We start from the raw sequence: 25,869 nt of genomic DNA on the forward strand, positions 1-25,869 counted from the left end.
AAAAATACAAGGACAGAGGGACTGGTGTAGCTCTGTGAGGTGAGGGTGCAGAGGATAGAATCCACAAAATCATGGCCCTGGGACCCTCCATCTAACATGGGCCAAAGAAAACAGACCAGTCATGTTGTTCCAGTTCGTCTCACTTTAAAGGGACAAAGTCGATAATGATCCCATGAAAAGACGCATTATGTGGAAAGAACTGATCTGTCCTTTCCAGAAAACTTCTTGCCAAAAAAACCAAAAAACCCCAGAGGTCTGGGATGGACATGTTTCACAGAGCGGTCCAGCGGGGCTACACCTGTCCGCTGATGCCCACCTGATCACACTCCTGCTTGACTGACTTTAGCTTTGACTCTGACAGTGTGAGAGCTGCAGCCGACTGAGGAGCTGAGGCAGGTAAAAACAGAGCGCTCCTCGTCCGTCTTCCATCACATGCTCCTCCTCCTCACGCACATGGCGGCCTGTAACCTGTGGGCTGCTGTGATGGATGCTGCTGTGGCAGGAAGGCACATCCACAAAACCTCTGGGTCCTGCATGAGAGGTTTCTTCATGGAAGAGCGCTTTCTAAGTGACCGGGGGTGACTGTGTGTGAGCGGGGGTCTCTGTGGAACCCAACAGCCCCCCCGCCCCCCATGGATTTGCCCACCTGCAAATACCCTTGAAGCAGACAGAGTATTTCTCTGCTTCCAGGACCTTCAAAGCCCCCGAATGGTCTTTAATTGGACACTAGGCAGTGCAGCTGGGGCACATGGGACGTCCCTGCTGACCGTCTGTCCAGTTAGAACAGGGCTGTCCGACCCATTTTAGTTCAGGGGCCACATCCAGCTCAATCTGACCTCCAGTGGGACGGACCAGTAAAATAATAACATAATAACCTATAAATAATGACAACTCCAAAATTTTCTCTATATTCTAGAGCGAAAAAAGGTAATTTTCATTATGAACAGCTTTACATCTGCAAACTGTCCTTTCAAAAGATGTGAATAACATGAACAAACTGAAAAAATCAGTGGAATTTTAACACTATTCTGCCTCAGTTTATCATTTACACATGTTCATTATAACGGACAGATCACAGTGGATCTACAAACACACAAAACATTTAATAACAGACAGAATACTGTTAAAATTGTACTGACTTCTCTTAAAACATTTCAGGTTATTCACATTTTTGTGAAATTATACTTTGTTTTAGTGTAAATACATGAAAATATTTACATTTACAAAGAGAAACATTGTCAGTTGTCATTATTTCTCTGTTATTCTGACAGTATTAGACTGGTCTGACCCACTTCAGATTGAACTGGTCTGATGTGGAACCTGAACTAAAAGGATTGGTCATATCTTCAGTGTAATTTTTGCATTTCACAAATTTATCCCAAGGGCCGGACTGGTGCCTTTGGAGGGCCGGTTTTGGGCCCCGGGCCGCATGTTTGACACCTGTGAGTTAGAAGAGGTTATTGAGGCTCTGTGGACCAACGCTGACACCAGCTGAACTGATGCTCATGGTTGTGTTACCATGTGCATGTCATTATTTCAACCACTACAGCTGTCTGTTTTCCACTGTCACTGACCATACACCATTTGATTCTGATTGGGTAGAATTAAAGGAAACCAGGTGCATAATGAAGATTTTAAGGGTGGAAAATGATTGCTCACCTTTAGGGCATTCTCATTTTCCATTTCCTGTCCCACTAGTTGGTGCAGAACTGCTTCACTTCATTTAAAATCACAAATCTAGTCCTCAGAATTTCACTAACATCAGTAAGTGGCAAACAATTTATACATGAGTAACCCAGGAGCTTTGGATACATACAGCAGTAAAAGCTGAACAGCTGTCAGCTGACTGCACTAGATAAAGTAATATAGACTCTGTTATTGGTATTCTCCTGTTACTACATTAAGATAAGGTTAGATAAAGCACATAGTGGGATAATGGCATCATATCCTCTTTACTAACATGAACAATTAATATGACATGAGCCTGTTACGTTAGAATGAAACTGTGGTGAACATGACACAGACAGCCGACGACTGGAAAATCTATGTTTACACTGCTATATTTGCACATTTTTCACACAACTTTTATAAATATATATATATATATATATATATATATATATATATATATATATATATATATATATATTTTTTTTTTTTTTTTTTTTTTAAGTTTACCTTGTTATACTGTATATCCCTAATTTGCACATATTTCTATTGCACACTATTTTATATATGTCTGTATTTTATTGTGTTGTACATTATTTGTATAGTGCACAGTCTGTGGAAGAGACAACCTGCAATTTTGTCGCACAACCTTTGTAAAGACAATAAAGCCTATTCTATTCTATTCTATTCTATTCTATTCTATTCTATTCTATTCTATTCTATTCTTCTGATTACTCTGTTTTGAGAAGTCTGGATTGTCAGAAAGTATTACTGTGTGTTAAAGGCTCCTCCTCCTAAGGATTAAACAGTTCAAACTATTAATGAATGATTAAATGTTTAAGACTCCCTGATAATTAAAAAAAAAAACAACAACAACAAAGAATGCAAAACTAATGTAACATTTAGCTAAATGTGAGCTAGCTTGGGTTTGCTAAGCAAAACTAACTTAAGTTATTAAAACCTTTTGGGGAAAAACAACTTTGGTAGAACCATGGAAATGCCCAGTTTCATCCACTGTAGGTCTGCGTATAAGTTATGTTGAATGAAATCAATGAAAATAGGCCAAAGAAGCCTCTAATTCCACTTAAAATGATTGTTTTTTAATTTGGTTTTGCATTTGTGCGTCCTACACTTTTCTAATGGCCAGTCCATATGGGTCAAAAAGACACAAATCATGCACAAATTTCCAAACAGAAATGACCTGTCTGATACAGTGACCTCTGTCTGAGCTGCTGGATATTTCCTATAAGTGTCACCAAAACAAAGTTCTTCAGGAAGCAGAAAAAATCAGGATTGTTCACCGTTCTTTGCAAATAAATAAATAAATCCTGTGTTGCAGTAAAATATAAAATTAAACTCAACCTCAGCAGAATGAGTGTAGTTTATATTATAGTTCCATTATGATACAGATCAGAAATATCACTTATATATGTCGGTTATTCCATAATTCTTCATGTGAAGGTCTGAAAAAGCCCTGTACAAGAGTGAAGGGGTGACCAAGGACACAAAGAGACTCACAAAAAACAAAAAACAAAGATGAACTACTGAGATTTGTACAAGAAACAATTTACAGGATGCTGCTGGGAACTTGCCCTGCGGGTTACGGTGAGCCGGAGATAACTTTTAATTGGTTTTTGTCAACTTCATGATTTATTTTCTGAGTTCCCTCCAGAAAAATACAAAGATCTGTATCTAAATGGGACAACCTGAATAAATCAGGTGTAAATTAGACAGAGGCTGGGATGTGGTTGTAAGTGGATGTTGGCGTCAGGGGTCGGGGGTGGGGCCACCTACCACATGTCCAGGCAGGTGGAGTAGTCGGTGGATCCCAGCAGGACATCTGGGGGCCGGTACCACAGGGTCACCACCTCATTGGAGTAAGTATGGCTGGGGACCGACTTGGCCCTGGCCAGACCTGAGGGAGGCAGCACAACAGCACAGTCACTAAACATTATCATTGAACGACCTTCAGCCGCCGTCTGGAAACAAAAACCAAAATGTGCAGAGGAGCAGGTGGTCTGGATGTTTCCACACATCTGCTGATGAAAAAATGTCCCATCTATGACACGGAGGAAGAAGGCTTAGTGCAAATTAAGAATTAGACCACAGATCAACAGACAATAAAAGATGTGACTTAATGGAAATGTTCCATTTAAAATCTATTTTCATGACATAAATAAAAATTAATTATAAAGCAAATTATATTAAGATGGAATGAAAACAGTAATGAATGGGCTGAATTTACATAAATCTGTTCTACCATATGATTCCCACAATTTTCACTGATCGTCAAGTAAAATGCTTCCAGAATAAAAGTCATGTTTAAGTCACTAATAAAGTTAACTGAGGTCAAAAGTTCACGTTAAGTAAAAGTTTCCAAGATGTAGTGTTGGATCAAAAATGTAAATTCTATGAATTAACGAGAAAATGTGTATTTAGTAATTCAGTTATTTATTTTTGAACATGTCGGAAGACTTCAATCAACTGATCAGTCAATCAATAAAGATTATAGAAAAACAAAAACATAAATAGAGAAGAATAAATACAGTCTTCATATTTGAAAAGGAGTAGAAAAACACATATTTACATAGATAGATAGATAGATAGATAGATAGATAGATAGATAGATAGATAGAGGTTCCAGCAGTATCCACAAACTGAAAAAACAAACAGTAAAAACACAATCGTAGGCACTTATCTAGCCCCACCCCTTCCTCACGTAGAGTTATTAATGATTCATAATTATATATAATTAAATACACACATATATACCCATGCATACATTTACTTATGTGTGCATACATATACAAAAGTATGAATTAAATCATGGCTTAGATGACAGAATCATAATGGTGTTTTCCAGTGTGAGCTAAAGCTGAGTGAATACTTGTATTATTAGTCTCAAATGGAGCCGGTGAAGCTACTGCGACATGCTAACATTAGGCACCGTCTGGTTGGTTTGATTTTCCTGATATTATTAAATATCCATCTGAGAATCCAATCAATGTAATGACATGAGATGGAATACGTTCAGAGGAATCTGAACTGCTTCTGGAATTGTCAAGAGAGAAGCAACATCTGCTGAATGATCTTCTGGTGGATCATCAGATGAACCCACAAAGACCCAAACATCCACCGCTAACCCAAATAATCACAGATGTACAGTGTTTAATACCTGTTGATCCACTGATCTGATCAATACATGTGTAAAATACAGTTCTTCATCTTTTCATGGTCATCAGTTATGACCCATTTGGACATTCAGAGGCTCGGTAGTTACCATGGAAACACTGTCATCTTCTACAACATGGATTCCCCAGTCAAACCCATGGAGTTGGATCAATGACAGTGGATGGACACACTGGGTTTATGTTCAGATAATGATGTATTTTGTTGAAAAAGTAAGTTTTTCTTACATTTACTCTGAGCTTTTATGAACATCTACATGATCAGTGAATTAAATATAGGAAAAAATATGATTTACACCAAAAAATAGAAAATACAGAGGATAATGTTACAATAAATTGTGATAAATCACTTAAGAAAGGTTAAACAGAGATATATTAATTTGGGAACTGCCACAAAAGTAGACCTGGGTCTTTATGGGTTAAAGTACATTACCCGTTCATACACACTGACTGAGATGGATTTAACGTTCCCAAGAACAGGAATCACACCACCAACCCTGCAGTTTATGGACGAGGGAGTCATTACTACAAACTCAAGCTGAGTTAATGAGTACATGGACCTGAACTTACAGAAGTGTGTGACACTGTTCATGCACGCAGATGAAAGAAGAAGAAACCTGTGCAATTTACACATAACTGAACCTTTAACTGCGTAAATCATCTCCTGGGTTGTGAAGGTAGGATCAAAAAAACACCTACAAATCAGAACTGTGAATGTCCTCCAAGGAATCCAGTCCCTCAGTTTGATATCTTATGAGAACCTCACCAGTACCGATGGATTATTAATCTTTGTGTGACGAACACTTTTGTCAAAATGTTGCTTCATTAAATTCCTTCAGGGTGTGGACAGTCGTTCCACAGTCAACTCACTGATGGCATCCCATTCTAATACTCTTCTATTCGTCTGGCAGACCTGTCTTCAGATGGAGTTATGCACATTCAACCGAGACAAGGCCCAGATTGCCTTTTCAAATGGAAATCATGATTGAAGACCTTTGAGGCTTGGGTGAGGAACCACGCCACATGAATATCAGTCAGGTGAACCCAAAGGACCCAATGCTTCTTTCTATCGAGTGAATTGGATTTTATTGGACGTCTTTGGACTATTGTTAATCCTTGGTGACAAAAACAACAACCAGCTCTACCTTCTATGGCTGTAATTTCAAAGAGTCATTGCACAAAAAGCCGTACATTTCTCCAGGCGTTTCAGCGCTCCCAGTACATTAGCCCCTTCAGGTTATTTCAGCTCCATTGTAGCATTTATCTAAGGGGCGACACAAAGCCATGATAGTGAAATATCTGATGACAGTTCTCCCTTGGCACTAATGGCATAGAGTGCAGATGCAGGGAGCTTTAATGAGGCTGATGGCATTAAGGCTTTGTCTCTTCCCAAGTGGTCGGAGAGCTTAATTAAAGCATTTAGCTTGGTAAAAAAAGGACTTCCTGCCCCACTGCGACTCCCCCGGGTGCGGAACCAAGAGGGGCAGAGGGTAGAATAAATGAGTGGAGGGAGGGGGTATTTAACATTTCCTTGTGTTGGAACACCCACAGGACAGAGGAGTTTTCCGCCAGCATTCATCACGGCAGAACACTGTAATTTCCACACACTGATCTAACGCAGTGGAGACGCCATCAGCCTGCTCACACTGAGAGGCTATCATTTTCACTGCAGGCCTCCAGTGTGTGTCTGTGAGGGGAGGGTGGACGTGGATGTGAGGTGGGAGTACAGGCGCAATATAGTCATCAACAAAGAGAGTGCAGAGGGTGGAAGGCGGCCTGTTCAGAGTAGTACACTTGTCCCTCACTATAACACACTTCACCCTTCACAGACTCACTGTTTCACAGAATTTTTTAGTGCAATTTTGCACGCTTTTTTTTTCATAGTGTATGAACGATCATTGTGTTCTGCGTCCTGATTGGCTAAGGGAGAACCCCCGCATTGTGTTCTGCATCCTGATTGGCTAAGGGACTGTAGACCATCATCGGTGCGTCTCCTCTGTGCCGTGTCTCCTGTTCAGTACAGAATGCGTTCATAACTGTTGGATCTCTGCAGTGTGACTCTGCAGTGCTGTATGTTTGACGGTTTTCTCCGACAAAACCCACCATGTCGATGAAACGTTCTGCACCGACAGCGGCACCTGCAGTCGCACCCAAAAGGCGGAGGAAGATGACAACCATCGCACACACAGTTGGACTTGTGGACATGCTGGCCTGAAAACAGGTTCTGATCTTTGGTTTCATATAATACTGCACTTATTTTGTAAACTCTACGAAGGTTTGAACTTTGAGAGAAATGTGAGAAAATATTACCGCCTGTCTGACAAAAGTGTCTGAAGTGTGTGGTGAGGGCTTTTACAGCCTGAAAACAAATAGAAGAATTGTAAAAAATAAAGCTGACTACTTTACAGATTTCGCCTATTGCAGGTTATTTTTAGAATGTAACCCCCCGCGATAAACGAGGGAACGCTGTGGAACCTAGGGATGGGAATGGAGATCCAGCTCCCAGTAGCACAACTCCTTAGAACTGTTAGTCTGTTTGGTTGACGACTCTGCTTATCAGTTCTGCAGCGTCACCACATCAAACACACCACACCTCACTTCCATATTTAGGTTCTGAAACACTCTGAAGTTATTATCATTATTATTATTATTATTATTACTATTATTATTATTATTATTATTATTATTATTATTATTGTTATTATCATTAAAGTATGGTTGTATTTCACCAGTAAAGACGACACTAGGGCCACTAGGATCACTGGCAGAACTTCCATTATGACAAAGGGAAATACCTCCAACATGTACAAACATTTAACCACAGCATCCACTTAAACTGCACCAAAAGAACGCCTCTGATTGGCTGCTTAATGAAGGGGGCGGTGACTCTGGAGGCGGAGCATCCTCTGTCACAGCCGATAACATTAAACTCCTCCAGGTTCTATCACTACTGCTAATACTTTATTAACATGTATATGCGGCTCCATCTTACTGAAAAAATCGGTTTTACTTTGCACTTTACAGTTTGTTGTTGCACCTGACTGTTTGAGTGTCCACATTTACTACGTTTTTTATACTTCTAAAGTATTATGTACAGTGTGTTTGCTCTTGCATTCTAATTTTATTCTTATAGTCTATTTTACTGTTTGTTATACTGCTGCTGCACTTCTATCTATCTGTCTATCTATCTATCTATCTATCTATCTATCTATCTATCTATCTATCTATCTATCTATCTATCTATCTATCTACACGTTTATACCCTTTATTAAGTTTGTTGGAATCAAATACAAAATGTTAGTGCATATTTCTGCACATTTTAAAGACTTAATACAAACAAACCCATTTTTACTACAGTTTATTCTCTAATTCCATGAGAATCGACAGAGAAATCAAAATGACAATGGAACCATAATGGCTAAATTCTTATCAAGTCCCTCCCCTGTAGTAACGACAAATAACCACAGTATGAGTAAAAGCTGTCTGAACACCACTTAACTCCACAGCGTCTGACTGAAACTGATGCAGGACAAACCGACACCAGTGATGGATGGGATCAGGTCAACGGTTTAGCATGTGACCCGGCTTTATGACCCCGCCTCTTAGCCCGCCTCCCCTCATGTTTACACTGCTGTTTGTTTAGAGGTTAACCACACACGGGCGATAAGTTAACTAGGATTACTGCCTCACAGTTGTATACCTCTGCCTCCGCCATGATGCACTTTACATACATGCTTGTCCAGATACACGTAAAGTAAAGACTTTGAAGGAATTAGGTGTGTTTTTTGGTCTGTAAAGTATATCATACATTTTTGCAAAGGAGAATGGAGGTGAATAATAGCTGAAAAAGTAGTTTTGCTAAACGTTATAATATGAAGTTGACATGCAGATGACCTACAGACCTTATACAAGTAAAATATCATCCCATAACTCAGTTCTGTAACAATTATCATGTTAATATTTGCAGTTTATTGCCAGTAACATGTTTGGTGAAGTCTGCTCAATTAATTCTTGGTCCAACTGAACATTTGGGCCAAATCTGAAGAAACTCACTCAAGGTGTTTCCGACACATTCAACAAGAATGGCATAAATAACCACAAAATGCACCTGTTTTTATGTTTAGAGCCCTGCAGACTGGAATAACTAATCTGTTGATATTAGATCCATCTCATCGATTTGTACGTTCAAGCAAGAGCGTTTCTATTACTGATGAATTTATTACAATGTGCATATTTTATACTTACACTAGACTGGAGTTGGCCATCCACTCACACTATGAATTATTTATTGCTGGACAGTTTGGTATTATTAATGTATGTATATATTTACCTCCGCCATGGAACGGTGAAGGTTATGTTTTCATCAGGGCTTGTCTGTTTGTTTGTTTGTTTGTTTGTTTGATTGTTTGATTGTTTGTTTGTTAGCAAGATAACTACAAAAGTTATGGATGGATTTTGATGAAATTTTCAGGGAATGTTGATACTGGCACAAGGAACAAATGATTACATTTTGATGGGGGGGTGGGGGGGTGATCTGCCTTGGCGGAGGTCTGCACTCTCCGAATGCTTTTGTAGTTTTGTTTTTCCTCTAACTCCATACATCTCAAGGGGTTTATGCTAATAAATACATTTCCTACAATATTCCTTCCAGCTTATATAAAAACATCTGGATGGAGGATATTTAGTTTTATGTCAGACATTGCTATGACTTGACAAATATCTGAGATTGACACATTTCAAACAATTACTACAACAAAAATGACCTGTTTTGGTGTTTACTTAGGTTGATTAAATGTCATCTGAAGGTAAATGATATGGGCTACATTACTGTCTGCATTTTGTGTCTTGTAGCCTTGTCAATGCAGCTACTGAGGAATAATGCACCCGCTCCGTCTTTTTATTTATTTAAAGTGCATCCAGAGCACAGAATACATCTACATAAACAAGGCCGATGCAGACACAATGGTCTTGAATAAACACTCATTTATGTTCAGCAATTTTGTGTCTCGTTCCTTAAATGTTGTCATTCATCAGATGCAAAAAGAAAAATGTCTCTCACTACAATAAATGCTCAAGAGTGTGCAAAATTCACAGTGCAGACCACCTTCATTTTCCTTTATCTCAGACTAAACCAGGTCAGCGGTTTCCCTCTGCGCTCAGTGTTTATGCTAAGCTCCGCTAGCCGTGTCCTGACCTCAGGACACAGGGGAATAAATATCAGGATTCGGATACGCAGGCAAGACTGGGCTAGTGAGGTGGAATTTTTAGTCAGCAAAAATAAATAAATAAAATAAAAAATGCTACATGTGATATTCAGCAGTTAATGAATTCATACTGCAAATATAAATAAATAAATCACAATAACGCAATTATTTTCATCTTGGGCTATGGGATTATTAGCAATATATCTGTATAGAATATATGTAAACACAACCGTGTAACTCTGTCCTGTATGTCTCATCTGTACTGTCTGACATTCGGGCAATTCCTCTGTTGTAAATATGTTCATAGTCTGCATAGTTTTTATTACTAGTATAATTTTTTTGTTTTATGTTGTTTGATTTTTTTTTTCTACCTTATTTTTTGCACTATATTATACACTTTCTTTCTTGCACTTTATTCCGTTGCTGCCTTGACCATTAAATTTCCCCATTGTGGGATGAATAAAGTCTAATTTAATCTAAATTTAATATAGTCTAATTTAAATCTAATCTAATCTAAATCTAACCTAATCTAATCTAATCCAATCTAATCTAAGTCTGATCTAAATCTAATCTAATCTAATCTAATCTAATGTAATCTAATTAAAAAAAAACCTGTATCTATATGACATGCATTTTACTAACCATGGAGAAAAGTAGTATTTACTAAAATGGCGCACTGTACGAACACATATTTGTCCTTCTAGTCCGTCTAATCTAATTCAATCTAATATCAGAATAACCATAAACTATATTATAAAAGTGGCCTCGATGTGAGTGCGTGTGTCCAGAGATTCACACAAAATCCGTCCAGAGCTGACTGCTGCAGTTTGGCATACTTATATATTTTCGGTCAAGGAACTGACTAGCGAAAACGGCAAGTTGATAGGACCAATATTTTGGGAGATATTAGCAATTTTGGAATACAGTACCCTTACAATCACATTGCTATGACCAGAAGGCTTTGGCGGTGACTGCTGGACAAATGCGGTACAGCATGCAAAAACACACAACAGCATAAAAACTACCACATCTAGAACTCATGGATCCCTTCAGGTCAATGTGCTAGTTAGATATAGAACAAGTGGTCCAGAACATAATGAGCGGTTCTTCGTCCATCCTGCTCTAAAACAACAACACACAGGCATCCAGGTTCCACCTACACACACTCTGTAGGTGACCACAGTGTGTGTTTGTGTGGAATTACTGTTTACTGTTTCCCGTCGTTCCGCTTTATGTTCATTACCGTGGTGATTTAATGCAGTCGAAGGTCAAAACAATATGTGGTCAGTCACACAGAGGTACTAGTCTGATGGAGGTGGATTCCATGTGCTTCGACATTTGGATCACCTTGTTCACTCTTCTAAAGGCAACAACGGCGAAGACCCCGAACCCTGACCTTCCCCCTTAAAACTCCACGAGCCCGACCGCGGAGGAGGGCGCCGCTTCAAAGGGCTGACCCGCGGTTTCATCCCACCACGTACGTCCACGCCGACCTTCAGCCCACTTCATCTGTTGAGGTGGAGCGGCTGACCCGGCGTCCCGTCCAGGTAGCCGCCGGGATGAAGGTCAGCGGTGAATTATACATCACTATCAGCCACACAAACACACACAGCGCCAGGCAGGGTCGCACAATATATGATGGAAGAGGTGGATGAACACGGAAGGACCAGAATAGTCCCAGTCCCACAGGGAGACCAACCACTGCTCTATTCAAGTTCACTGAGATTTGAAAGGCAGTCTGGAGCTTCAGCCTCCTCCTCTTCCTCTTCCTCCTCCTCTTCCTCTTCCTCCTCCTCTTCCTCCTCCTTTACAACATAAACACGCAGCAAGCAGTAAATCTCAAAAACCACCATTAATTTTGGTTAATGAACTACTGCCCCAGTTTCGTTATCTTTAAACCACCTCGGTACCAAAAATCTCTGGTTATCTGGACAAAAAGCTGCATGTTCTAGAGATGTTTGGACCAATGGTGGCCCTGGACTACTGCATTTAGGCTGACACCGGGGGGGGGGGGTTAGATAACTTAAATTATTAACTCACCAGTTATGTTTCAGATGGATGGACCAAACCAGGAGAAATGTAGAATTCAACAAAAAGAAAGGTTGAGGTTTTAAAAAGTTAAAACAATAGCTTGATTTATTGCTTCAGGCAAAAATACTGAAAGTTACAAAAAAGGAAGAAGTCAGTTATCTTTTTTTTTTTCTTTCTTTTTCTTTTTCTTTTCTTCTTTTATGGAAGAAGTCAGTTATCAATTAGTCTAGCATTAAAAACAATATTTGTCGTCAGAAAGAAAAAAAGAAACCCCAAAAAAAAAGAGTTTCCTTTATTACTTTTTATAGTCTTTAGTGACTCTTGGAGACTCCCATTATTCAATGACATCATTCGTCGTACACTTATTGGTTAATGATCGTCACTGGGCAGAACATGTCAGTCATATGTCAGTTAATCCACACTAATTCTAAGAAAACACATGTTGAAAGTTCACTTGAGTTTAACACATGCCTTGTACGCCTGTCAATCAAACCTTTGGTTTGACATCTAGGCTAAGAGTTGAACAGTTCGACTGCATAGCTGAACCACAAAGAATTCAGCAAGCGCGTCTTCCTTAACACCGGCACAATTAGGCTAGCATTTCTTGACCACAAAAAACCCTATGTTCAGAATCAGTTTTTTCTGCTCGACTCTCTTTACCACAACTGCTGTCCAAAGTTGTAAAATTAGATCTTTTAGGTAGAATCTGACCTTTTCTCCCAGTTCAGCACAGACAGGTGTGAGTTCATCTAAACCACACACACATGAACCAAACCTTTCACTGTTCAGTACAAATACAATAAAGACACAAGATACAGTTGGAAAGTATAACTCAGAATATAACAACTTAGACTTTGCAAAAATAAAAAGACTCTCCAAGCAAAACAACTAGAAATGCAAAGATTAAGCAAACAACTTATAACATTACATTTCTTCTTCTCCATTTTGGTTCCTAATGTATGATTTATGACATTCATCTGACATTTTACAGCTAGTCAAAGTCACACATTCATCTTCCATTTCATATGATCCGTACTACAACCACATGCAGCAGATTGGACCCACACTTCCAGCAGCTGCATAAACAACACTCCAAATAATCCCACAGTGGATCATGAAAGCATCTTCTAAACAAATTTTGACTTGTGGGCCACATGAATTCCAAAATTATCTGTTGTGTTCAGTGTACACTGTGTCACAACAGACACTAGGATTATACCGCCATAGTTGACATCTGTACAAGTCTGGGCAGTAGATTTGCTTCTCAAACGGGATGATTTTCTGTCTAATTTTGACTTCGAATCAGTAAAACTTTTGTAAAATAAACTCAAATCTTAATCTTGGGCTTAATTCTTGGCAATTACCAGGGTTTTTCTAATCATTTATTCAACTAGCAACGCAGTAGACGACCAATTTACAGATTATTTAGTTATTTAGTTAGTTATTAACAACAATTGCAGACCTCACTGTAGTAAATGTTTGTGATATAGTTTGAAATCAGTCAGTTCTCAAAATAGCGGCAGATTCATGTATTTTTCATCTATCAGTGGAAATGGATGGAGTAAATAATGTGTCCCATGATTAAGAAAATAATCTGGAGATTGTTTTTGTGTGGATTACATGTGTTTTTGCTCATCCAGTTTTCAAGACATAGATTCATCTCTTTTTATTGAATTTCTTCAAAATCTGCTATTAATGATGCCATGTAATTTTGTTGCTGCAAAAGATGTACTTACACCAACATCACCATAAAGTGGCATCTTGGGAATTTCAACAAACTAACAAGAATAAGCAAGATGAAGACCAGGAACCTGGTAATGACACCTAACTGTATTTATTTAGTCTAATTTAGAACGTCAAGTTATAATATGAGCCGGACATGTTTTCAATGTCCATTAAAAGGTGTCATTTAACAGATAAACAGTGAAAGTATTCTGTTTGTTGGTTTACTAAAGTTCTAATGACCACACATGCGTTTCTCAGTCTCTCTATTAAGATTTGAAGATGTCAAGAAAAGACAATTAGAAACAAATACTTTTGTTCATTTCAATCCTGCAAAAACAAAGCTCAATGAGGCCTAACGTCGCCTTTCCACTATGTGGTATTGACTCGACTCGACTTGACCTTTTTGTGTTTCCATCATGAAAAAGAACCTGGAATCTGGTACCTGCTACTAGTTTTTTGGTATCTGCTCCACCAAGGTTCCAAAACAGGGGAAGACATACTAAAACATGACATGAAACACCGCAGACCACTGATCGGTCAGAGAGTTGTCTCTGTGTCATTCTGTCATCAATGTGCGACCCACCATTTTAAAAAACAGATTCAGAAGTTGACAGTAAATATACAGATAGGCTAATCCACATGATGGCAGCATGCAAAACTACACGGTGGTTGGTGGAGGAGGTTCAGACTTTCTGTCATTGGTGGCTGATGAAATAATTCAGCGTGAGCTTGACGAGGCAACACGCAACGAGCGAGTTTGTCAGCAACTCTCTGAGCAGACGTTCCGAAGTTACGGACCGTGTCGCTATGACGTCCAGGTACTGTAAAGTGGGTAGTACCCTGTAATGGAAACGGTCTCCAGGAATAGCATCTGGTCCCAGAGTCGAGTCAAGTCAAGCCGGTTCCACAAAAGAAGACTTTATAAATCTTGGAATGTGGTGCAGAAACTGTAATAAAATGTTCACAAATGTACTCGTCTTATGATTCATGGATAAAGTCTGTTGTGAACTGGGTCACAGAGGTTTGTCATTTCTAAAAAGTGGGTCCCCAAAAAATAAAAAAACTACAAAAAGTTTGTGAAACTCTGGTCTTGACAAATCTGCCCGTACACCACAGCCCAGTGCTCTCACTGCAGTCACTCAGATGAAAATGCACACATCTAATATGGATGAGGATCCTGAACTGCTGAAGGAGTGATCTGGACTAAAGTGACAGGAAGCATCAGCAGACCATCAAGTTGTAGGAAACTGACAGAACATTTTGTCCGATATTTTCAGTCGTTCAGGTGTATCAAGTTAGGATTCCAACTTTCCAACAGTTTACCCGACTGTAATTATGCATATTAGGACGTGCCGGATGCTTGGTTTGAGAGATAAACATGTGCCTCTGTCACATTTTGATGTCTTTTACGCTTGTGTGTGTTTTGTGAGTAGGCGGCACACCACCTGCTATCGTCAAAGCTCATTTCCCAACAAAAAGTGTCCTGTAATGAACCCTGCATTTGAGTAGCGTACATGAAACCGACCCGGTCATTACCTGCTCGCATCGGCAAACGCATTATTTTCTACAAAGCTCCGCGGCCCGGCTTCGGGTTTAGAGCCGAAAACACACACATCAGTCGCCGTAATTGATCTAACGGACTTCAAAAGACCATCTGCAACCTCCGAAACACCCACACCCACACACTGGTGCAGCCAGCAGCCCACTCGAGCCGGCGCTGGGTGGAACAGCACACAGGGGAGAGGCCGACAGTCTGCTCCGGATGCCTGCCACATTCCTCCAGCTCCATTGTCACATTGCTTCACTCCTCGCACATCATTATCCCAGCAGCTGTTACTTCACAGCGCAGCAACACCGAATCCCCAGGAAATAAACACACACATCAGCACGCATTAGACTCACTGACAGGGAAATGTAGAAAACGGTGGTTGGATTTAGCCCAGCCCAATAAAACTGAGCCGCCGTGAATGCTACTCTGAGCGCGTTGAAGGCTGAGTCCACTGCAGCTGTCCGCTCATCAATTTCACCAGAGACACAAAGACAAAAACGCAGAGAAGATCCCATCAAAGGCCTCGGATTTCATCGAAATTTTGACTGGTTTACATGGAAGGAGGCTGTTCGCCGAGTTAAAGCTTAATTGTGTCGTGTTCAGACAAATATGAGTAATGTATACCAGCAGTTTTCAGAAGATTTCATGTCTCCTCAGGTCACAGGTGTCAAACATGCGGCCCAGGGGCCTAAACCGGCCCGCCAAAGGGTCCATTCCAGCCCGCAGGATGAATTTGCAAAGCGCAAGTTAGGGCATCGAACTCAAAAATAATATCATAATGACCTATAAATAATGACAACACCAATTTTTTCCCTTTGATTTAGTACAAAAAACAGTAAATTATAAAAATGTTTACATTAACAAACTATCCTGTAACAATAAAATGTGAATAATATGAACAATCTGAACAACCTGAAATGACTAAAGAAAATTCAGTGCAATTTTAACAATGTTCTGCCTCTTATTAAATGTTCAGTGTCTTTGTAGATCTGAGCTGTAATGCATATGTAGAAATGATAAGTCAAGGCAGAATATTGATAAGATTGCACTTATATTTCTTCACAAATTTCTTTTTTTTTCAGGTTATTCACATCCTTTTTGTTTGGATAGTTTGTAAACATAAATATTGGCATAACTGAATGTCATTTTTTTGCACTAAAACGATTTGCAGTTGTCATTATTTATCAGCTGAATGTGGCCCCCGGAAGAAAATGAGTTTGGCAGGCCTGCCTTAGGGCGTGAACATCCAGAAATACACCAAGAAGTGCTATGTTTACATTTTCAGTCTTTGTCTTCATCACGTCTTCGTTAGTAATTTCTTCAAACATCTTTTCCGATGAAAATACTGGTTGGATTCATTTCAAATTTTACATGGGACTTCCTGGGACGGTGTCTACAAAGGCTGCTCACAGTTTTGAGAAATGGTGATTTTTTAAATTTAGACCATTTTTTTTAAATATTAAAAATTTGCCTTTACTTACAATGGTCCATATTTTGATGGTTTATAATGTGGAAATGGTTAGAGATCTCAGTATAGTTACTGTTGAGCACTGATAGGACATCATATTGACATTTGACCTTGAAGGCTCAAAGTCCAGGTCACCAGTGTCTACGTTTCAACAATCTTCTTCTTCAAAACTACGGGTCAGATTCATTTCAAATTTTATATGTAGCTTCTTCGGGACAATGTCTACAAAGTATATTCACAGTTTCGAGAAATTTTGATCTTTGAATTTTTGACAAATTTTTGAAATATTAAAAAATGACTTTTATTTACGATGGTCCATACTTTGATGGTTTAGGCTATAACATGGAAATGACACATCAGTGTAGGTACTACTGAGCACTGATAGGAAATCGTATATGGACTTTCATTTGATCCATGACCTTTGACCTTGAGTGACCTTGAAGGGTCAAACTAAAGGTCTACATTTCAACAATCTTCTCTGAAACTACTGGTCAGATTCATTTCAATTTTTACTACTCTACTCTACACAGTTTGTTCACCGTTTCAAGAAATGTTGATTTTTGACAAATTTTTTTAAATATTATAAATTTGCTTTTACTTATACTGGTCCATATTTTGATGGTTTATAACATGAAAATGGTCACAGATATCAATATAGTTATTACTGAGCACTGACAGAAGTCATATATGGACATTTAGTTGAGTTCTCCTGCAGTCAAAGCACCGCCCACTTCTACTGGGAGACTGATCTCCTGCATCAGGACCACAGGACTCTGACATAGAACAGAACCTGACAAATTCACCTTCTTATTGATTCTTGATAGAACACGCTGGTGAAATACAGGGACATTGGTCCTATTTTTACTTTTAGCAAAATGACATTTAAATGCTGACTGTCCAAATGTACTGATAAACATCATCAACACAGACAAAACTGACTTCTATGCAATAAAAAAGCTGAAAGTCTTCTTTTTTATTCTATTTTATTGTATTTCATATTTTTATGTCTTATTACATCATTTTCATCTGTTTGCATCTTTTACAAGTAATGAGCTCTTTCAACCAAGCCCCGATGTTGCAAAGAGTGATGGAAGAACTTGTTTCTGATTAAACATTTGTGCATTTTACCAAAGGAAACGCTACAAAGGTCTTCTTCAATGAGCGATCCACATCTAATTAGCATTTTTAGCATGGAGTTCCAGCTTAAAAGATGGAGTTGTTTCATGTAGCAAAGGGTTTTTTGTCACAATGGTGGATGCATGTTGGGATTCTGAGATAATTCCAACAAACTACTTTCTGTGGATCTGACTAAGGACTCCACAACAGAGCAAAATGAGTTTTCAATACCTTCGGCCACTTGAGGGCAGAGATTTGTGAATATAGATTCTATACATTGATGCTGATTATGCAGAAAAGAGTAACATTGTCATAATTCTGGTCTACAATAACTAGGAAAGCGTTCATTGGTCAATAGAACCACTAACTTATTACACACATCTGAAAAATGTAGTCCATTTAAAACACAAAACAAATGTTCTTTTTGTATTTTATTCCAAACCACAACATTTTATCAGCCTTTACAAAATTATTTTAGCTTCTAACTCAATACAAGCTCTGTTGTGATCTAAAAGAAGCAGTTATTTTGTACATTTAACATCATCCTACAGAAGCATTTGACTGAAAACTTACTCTGTTATTTGGTTATGAGAGAAAAATATCTGTTTTACTCTCATGATTATCAACAACGGTAACAGAAACTTACAACAGATGCGTCTATAGTCTTATATTTTCACTAGAATAAGGATTTTACCTGTAAAACTATTTATATGTAATTATACATAGGAACATTTCTACTTCTGTTGTATAAAAAAGACTAAAAGCTGTTTCCACACTGCTGTTCCTCGTCCACAGCCCCTAAAGCGTCCACATTATTCCACAGACACATTCCCACGGCGCTCTGTCAGCACAGTCTTCGCGTGCGGCTGAACCTCAGATAAGGTTTGTGGCCGCTGACCGCCGCTCATGCGTCCGGACGGCGATGAACACCGACAGCATACGGCAGAGCTTCAGCGTTTCAGAGCAAACCCACGCGGCCTATCAGCAGGTCCATCCCGTCTGAGGACCAACGCTGCTCATGTGCAGCTCCGTTCGCTTCTATAATTAGGAGCTTGTCGTCAGAAAATTGTCTCGAGGCTAAAGTCGTTTTGTGCGATGACAATGTGTGGTCTTTGGCAGCGCTGCTTGTGTGTGCGTCTGCAGGAGGGTCGTTCAAACAGAAGGACGACAAACTACAGAATGACTGCAGCTGCAACTATCACACAAATAAAACTGAATGAATGATATGGATGTATATATTTTGCAATAATTACACTAAAAACTGCCTTACACCAGTACATACTGCACAGTAATATGTATTTTGTTCATGCTGACCACCGCAAGTTTCAGTGTAGTTATATACACAACATTACTTTTGTATTCCAGTTTTTTATGAATAGTATTTTTACCTTCTTGCTTGTGTTGCACCAGATTTTGCACTTGCAGCTGTTTTGCACTAAAGGGCCAATTCCATCCAAATACTATTACAACATTCTGGGGTGCAAGAGCAACTGTGGGTCCCATGAAAGCGAAACATTGTGGGTCCTTCATAAAATACAGTATCTTTTCAATTTGTCAGAGCAGAAGGGGGGAGGAAGGAGGGAGGGGTGTATAGGTGGGGTAGGGGCAGCAGTTACATATGTGGGACTGCAGTCCATAAGTAATGTAACTAACACTAGCGTAGAGCACAAGTGAAACTGAATATGTTGTCCATGTCTAAATTCTGGCTTCTACGCTCCTATTATACAACCAACCTAACACGAAATGTTCACAACTTCTAACCTGGATCCTCTGGACCCACTTCACTGCTCTGTGGGCCCCCCAGGATTGCTGGGCCCCATGAATTTGTCACGTTTACCCCCCCCCCCCCCCATGGTACCCCTGACAACACTTATGCTGCGTTTCCACTATGTGGTACCGGCTCCACTCGGCCTTTTTACGTTCCCATTACGGAAAAGAACCTGGAATCTGGTACCCGACACTAGCTTTTTAGTACTTGCTAGGTTGGGTTCCAAAGTGGGTTAAGAGATACTAAATGTGACGTGTAAACACTGCAGACCACTGACTGGTCACAGAGTTGTCTCTGCGTCATCAATGATTCTGAAGTTTACAGTTCATATACGGCCAAGTTCATCTATGATGACAACCTGCAAACTGACACTGAGGTCCAGGAGGTTCAGACGTTTCTGTCCTTGGTGGCTGATGAAAAGATTCAGCGTGCTTGACAGGGCAACATGCAACAAACAGAAGTTACATGTAGTATCGCTATGACAACGAGATACTCTAAAGCCAGTAGTATCCTGTCATGGAAATGGTCTCCAGGAATAGTATCTGGTACCCGAGTCGAGTCGAGTCGAGTCGAGTCGGTTCCATGTAGTGGAAAAGCGGTTTTACATTTATGTTTGCACTGATGTTGGACCATCTGTGTTCATAGAAAATGTCCTGATCTACAGCTACATGTGTGTTCTTGGATTCTGTACTACTCTGTGCATCTTAAATTGAGGACAAATAAAATATATTAACTGTTTTTTTAAACTATTTTTATGTCTTACTTGCTTTCTATTTCTTAACTTCCCTTTTAATCATATTTATTGTACCCTGCTTGTAGCACTTTGAGGTTTCTAGTTAAAAATGTAAAGTGCATTATAAATGCAATTTATTATTATTATTATTATTATTATTATTATTATTATTATTATTATTTGTATTATTATTATTATTATTATTGTTATTATTATTATTATACTGAATTAAATTGAATTGAATATTTTAGGGCTGTAATTATGTGACATGCAAATAAATATTTTGTTCCATTAACAGGGGATCAAACATTTTTATTTTGTCTCTAGGTTTAATTTTGTTTACGTCATCATATAAAACTCTTATAAAACCATAATAGTGTCGGTGGTTAGCGCCAGCGCCTCACAGCCACAGTGTCCTCAGTTGGACTCCTGTGATGAGCTGGCGACTCGTCCTGAATGAACCCGCCTTCACCCGTTGGTAGCTGGGATGGGCTCCAGGAACCCCACGACCCTCACAAGGTCCAAACAGTTCAGAACATGGATGGACGAATGAATTACAACTGTTTGAAATGTTGGACCCGCAGTTTTCTGAGAATTTTGTCATGTTCTGTCCATAAATAATACTTTTAAACCTCAACTCTCTGGAAGACAAAATCAGTCTTTAAACTTCATAATACTTGTAATGTACAGGAATGGGAAGTCCTATAAGCTGCAGGAGTATTTTTATCCATATAATGTATGGAACATTCAATACAATAATACAATATGATAATAAACAATAAATGGCCCTATGGAGATAAAGTAGCTTGCATTGAAATGAACTGAAATACAACAGAAAACCAGGTAAAGTGCAGTGTTAAGAATAAAATAATTCAAATAATAAATAATTTAAAAACATTAAAAGATGACACATGATGAACTTGACTGAATTGCTGAAAGGATGAAGGTGTATTTGTTTTAGTTGGTTTTGGTGAGTGGATATTGCAGCAGAAATCTTCTTCTAAAACAGTCTGGAGTCAAATGGACCTAAAAAACATAACAATAAACTGCATTCAGGCCACGAACATCTAATTTACCAGAGTAAAAAGAGGATCTCAAACATTTATTTAGAGACTTTAAAGGACAAAAGGCACAGCCAGTGTTATTTATCATAAAAACAATTAATAAATCCCACAGCCTCTGAATGCAAATCCTCATAGTTTTTAATCTTATGTCTCAGTGTCTTGGGTAAAAGAGGATGTGATGTGTTTGACAGTAAATGTTTTTTTCCTTCAACCTAAAAAACACACCACCTTTGATTAATAAAATAAGAATTAGGGATTAATGAACCATTTATTGATGCCAGAGAGGTTATTTATACGTGCTAAATAGAACTGTAACAAAATGTGTGAAAAATAAACAGGAAATAAGGATTAAAATACCTAGAACTGTGAGTATCTGCAGCATAAGCGACAGTTTGGTGGATTTATCAGTAGCTGATCCTTTACAAATGTTGTTTCTTCAGTTAAATGTTTAGTATTTGAAACATTTTTTGTCCTATAGGTGCAAACTGCTGCTGTTTTCCATTAATTTCTCATAAGAAGTAAGAGTATAGAATTGCAACTAGGGGTGTGTATTGGCAAGAATCTGGCAGTATGATACAAATCACAATACTAGAATCGTGATACAACATATTGTGATATATCCCAATACTGCTAACACGGCGATATTTTTGTTTGTTTTGTTTCTTTTTTTTTTTTTTTTTTAAGATTATTTCCCAGAAAATTGTAATTATACCATAAATATGCACAAATACTAAACACATTTTTATTTGATCAGAACAGGATGTAGTGCTACATCAGAAAACGTTCCACTGTAAAAAACTAATACAAATTTTAGTGATAAAATTTAACATTTGGCTTCACTGGTACAAAAAATAAATACAGTGATGTTTTACAGAAGTTACAGTTTAAGCTCATGCTCAGATGTTCATATTCTATTAGGCTACATTCACACAGAACAGAAACTCATACATGGAAACTGAAATTTACCAAAAAAAAAAAAAAAAAAAAAAAAAATGGGGGTTGTTCAGAAGGACCAGTTTCAAAGAACTGGAATGTTCTGTCAGTGATGTAATGGTTCAGGTTTTACAGGGTTAACTGCAACAAGGTTTATGTGCAGTTAAACTACTATAAGCATGTATACATTAAAAAATGTCCCCCCTTTTACAATGTGTACGATATATGTGGTTGTACGCAGAATTAAAGCCAATCTGTGAAATGGTAGTGATTTTTTTTTTTTTTTGTTAGGGGTGGGGCTCTGTTGGAGCATGGGTAGGAAGTGGGGGGTGGGGACTGTTTCTGTTTGTACTGATTCATGTCTGTAACACAATGTCTGCATAGTCTCTGCATAAATACCAATAAAAAAAGACTTGGAGCTAAAAATCACTATAAGCAAAGCATGTGCTAATGTTATAATGTAAAAAACAAAACAAAACAAACCATCTAAAACTTAATAATGTGGCAGAAAAAACTGCAAAACTAACACATGTATACTCCTGTAACCATCTAGAACACAGGTGTCAAACATGTGGCCCGGGGGCCAAATCTGGCCCACCAAAGGGTCCAGTCTGACCCACCAAAGGGTCCAGTCCGACCCACCAAAGGGTCCAGTCCAGCCCACCACAGGGTCCAGTCCGACCCACCAAAGGGTCCAGTCCGACCCACCAAAGGGTCCAGTCCAGCCCACCACAGGGTCCAGTCCGACCCACCAAAGGGTCCAGTCCAGCCCACCAAAGGGTCCAGTCTGACCCACCAAAGGGTCCAGTCCAGCCCACCACAGGGTCCAGTCTGGCTGTAAAATTACACTCAAGAAATTATCAATCAATGGTGTAAAACTCATTTTAATTCAGGTTCCACATACAGACCAATTAAATCTCAATTGGGTCAGACCAGTAAAATATTATCATAATAACCTACAAATAATGACAACTGATCTTTGTTTTAGTGTAAAAAAAGTACAATTACATGAAAATCTTTATATTAACAACCAAAAAATGTGAATAACTTGAACAAATATGAAGAACCTGAAATGTGTTAAGAGAAGTAAATGTAATTTGACCAATATTCTGCCTGTTACTACATGTTTTCTGTATTTGTAATTGTAATGTCAGTTGTAATGCACATGTGTAAATGATAAAGTGAGGCAGAATATTGTTAAATTGACCTGTTTTTTCCTGAGATATTTCAAGTTGTTCATGTTTTTCAGATGTTTAAGGAAACACTGTGGATGTAACCGTTATCCTCATGTAACTGTACTGTTAGTATTTGACTGGTCCGGCCCACTTGAGATCACACTGGGGTGAATGTGGCCCTGAACTAAACTGAGTTTGACAGCCCTGATCTAGAAGAGAATCCCCAGAGTTGAACCAAACCAAAGTCAAAGTCTGTTGTTTTATTATTATAACATGTATGTTCCAGTGTGTGTCTGTGCGTGAACAGTGATTATGGCCCACACAGCTACACACAAACAATACAGATGACCCCCCCGCACGCTGCTTAGTTGGCCTCAATTAGTCCTGTCCTTGATATGAAACATGTGGGCTCCTCAAAGCCTCATTTATGTGTGGGTAGTTTAAGCAGCTCATTAAAAAGCGACTAAAGCCACAGCGGAGCAGAGGGGAGCATCTGGATCGAGCATCCACAACGAGTATACGCCGCTCTGGACGCAGACGCCGAGGCTGATGGGAAACCGGTCCTCCCCGCTAAGATGTACACATCATTACAGGACAGAATAATGATGGCAGTCAGATAGTCATGTGTGTAAACACTGAGGGAAACTTACTGTCACAGAACAAGCCAAATGACTTTCCCACAAGTATGGAAAATGGAGACTGTGTTACATTTTAGGCAGTTACAGGAGTTCAGCTCTTCTTAGTCTAAAGTTTTAGCCTAAATAAAAGGATGTCTCTCAGAAATTACTTCTAAAGTATACACTAGTTAGTGCAGGAAATTCATTCATCAGACAGGGGTGGATTTTTGTTTACCTGCTTTACTAGTTTCAGCTACTTCCTGTAGTTTACACCGTGTTTAATACTGGACGCAGGAGACGTAGAGGCTTTAATCTGTCATGAAGGTGAAGCAGCAACAACAAGTTCAGCTGTAAACTTGTTTTACATTAAAGGAGTGATAATTTGTTCTTTTAAATAGAATTATGCATGTCCCTGTGCTCTCCATAAACTGTAAATGCTCTGCTTGGCTCTGAATTCTTCATTCATTCAACTCCACAGGTCCATCTGCAACACTATTTCTGAGTAATGACATCACAAAGGTGGTTTGGAGCGCTGGCCCTTTAAATGCAAATGAGCCCCATCATGCCCCACCCCCTCCAGGTGATTGGCTGTGCTTTTTGTCCGGTTCAGCCGCTTGTGTTCGTTAATACAACCAAGAACTGAACATTTGAGGCATTCGTCTCAAAGTCTGGACATATTTTCAGTTTTTGCTACGACCGCTGCTGCTGACAAACTGTTACGTTGAACTGGAGGAATGTTCGTCCGAAGTCTGGACCTTCTCTGTGCAAATGTCGTGATGGAACTAGTTATAAAACGTAACACAGTAAGAAGGAATTGAAACGGGTTGTAGAAATCCACTCGATTTTTGCCAGGATGAATTTGGTCTTGCAGCAGCTGGAGGGTTCAAATTCAAACTGTCTGAACTATTAGGGTCCAAATACACAAAGAAATGAAGCCCAGACTGATAACAGTGGGTTTAATAAATATGAGCCCTTTAAATGTTGGTTGTGGAACTGTAGTCTTTACATAACGTCAGTCTGGCCTGTTTCCCAAATGTATCGGTGCTGATTTCGATCTACTGCAACGTCATACACTGATCTACACACCTGGATTTCATGTTTCAGGTGCAGCTTCACTGCATATAGACATTACAGACATGAAGAAAATGAAGCATGTGTTTGCTAAATAATCTGCGTCGGCCTCCTTTAGGAAAATCCACGTATCAGTTGCTATCACTTGTTTTGCAGGTTTGGTGAATGTATTTGCACAATTCGACCAGTTTCACTGAGACACACTGAGTCCATCCTCCATCCTGGACCAATGACTGACTTCTGATACTTGAACAACATTATGTTTATCAATGGGAAATGCATTTAGAACCAGACTATTCAACCTCCTGTACTGAGGAATCACTTCTCAAGAGCTTGTTCCAATCAATGTTTCCTTTCTAATACATCCGAAGACTCTCCCATGTATTTCATTATCACATGTCACTACTTTGTTACTTTCCCACCTGGGCTGTCCTCATAAGGATATAGTGTGGAGTTGAATGTAGGATTTGCTAAATGTAGCCTTTGTCTGGTTGGACGTCAGCCATAAAACACAGAAACAGACAATACAGCTACAGGCCTGTGTCCATATAACATTCTT

At 39.1% G+C, this 25,869-nt stretch overlaps 1 protein-coding gene and 1 long non-coding RNA gene across 5 annotated transcripts in view; one reads left to right on the forward strand and one right to left on the reverse strand.

Moving 5' to 3' along the window:
* Positions 1–25,869, reverse strand: part of cdk14 (cyclin dependent kinase 14) — a 461,964-nt gene that overhangs the window by 184,398 nt on the left and 251,697 nt on the right. For all 4 annotated transcript variants that reach the window (XM_030157361.1, XM_030157362.1, XM_030157364.1 and 1 more), the window contains one exon: positions 3,463–3,583. In XM_030157361.1, coding sequence (XP_030013221.1) covers positions 3,463–3,583 — 121 coding nt within the window. The remainder of the gene's footprint in view (positions 1–3,462; positions 3,584–25,869) is intronic.
* On the forward strand, positions 14,451–20,280 carry LOC115435151 (uncharacterized). Its single transcript, XR_003937663.1, has 3 exons — positions 14,451–14,597; positions 16,023–16,029; positions 20,176–20,280. It is a non-coding gene; the product is annotated as an uncharacterized LOC115435151 (long non-coding RNA).

The sequence above is a fragment of the Sphaeramia orbicularis genome, chromosome 16, assembly GCF_902148855.1.
Source record: "Sphaeramia orbicularis chromosome 16, fSphaOr1.1, whole genome shotgun sequence".
In the NCBI taxonomy this organism is placed as follows: Eukaryota; Metazoa; Chordata; class Actinopteri; order Kurtiformes; family Apogonidae; genus Sphaeramia; species Sphaeramia orbicularis.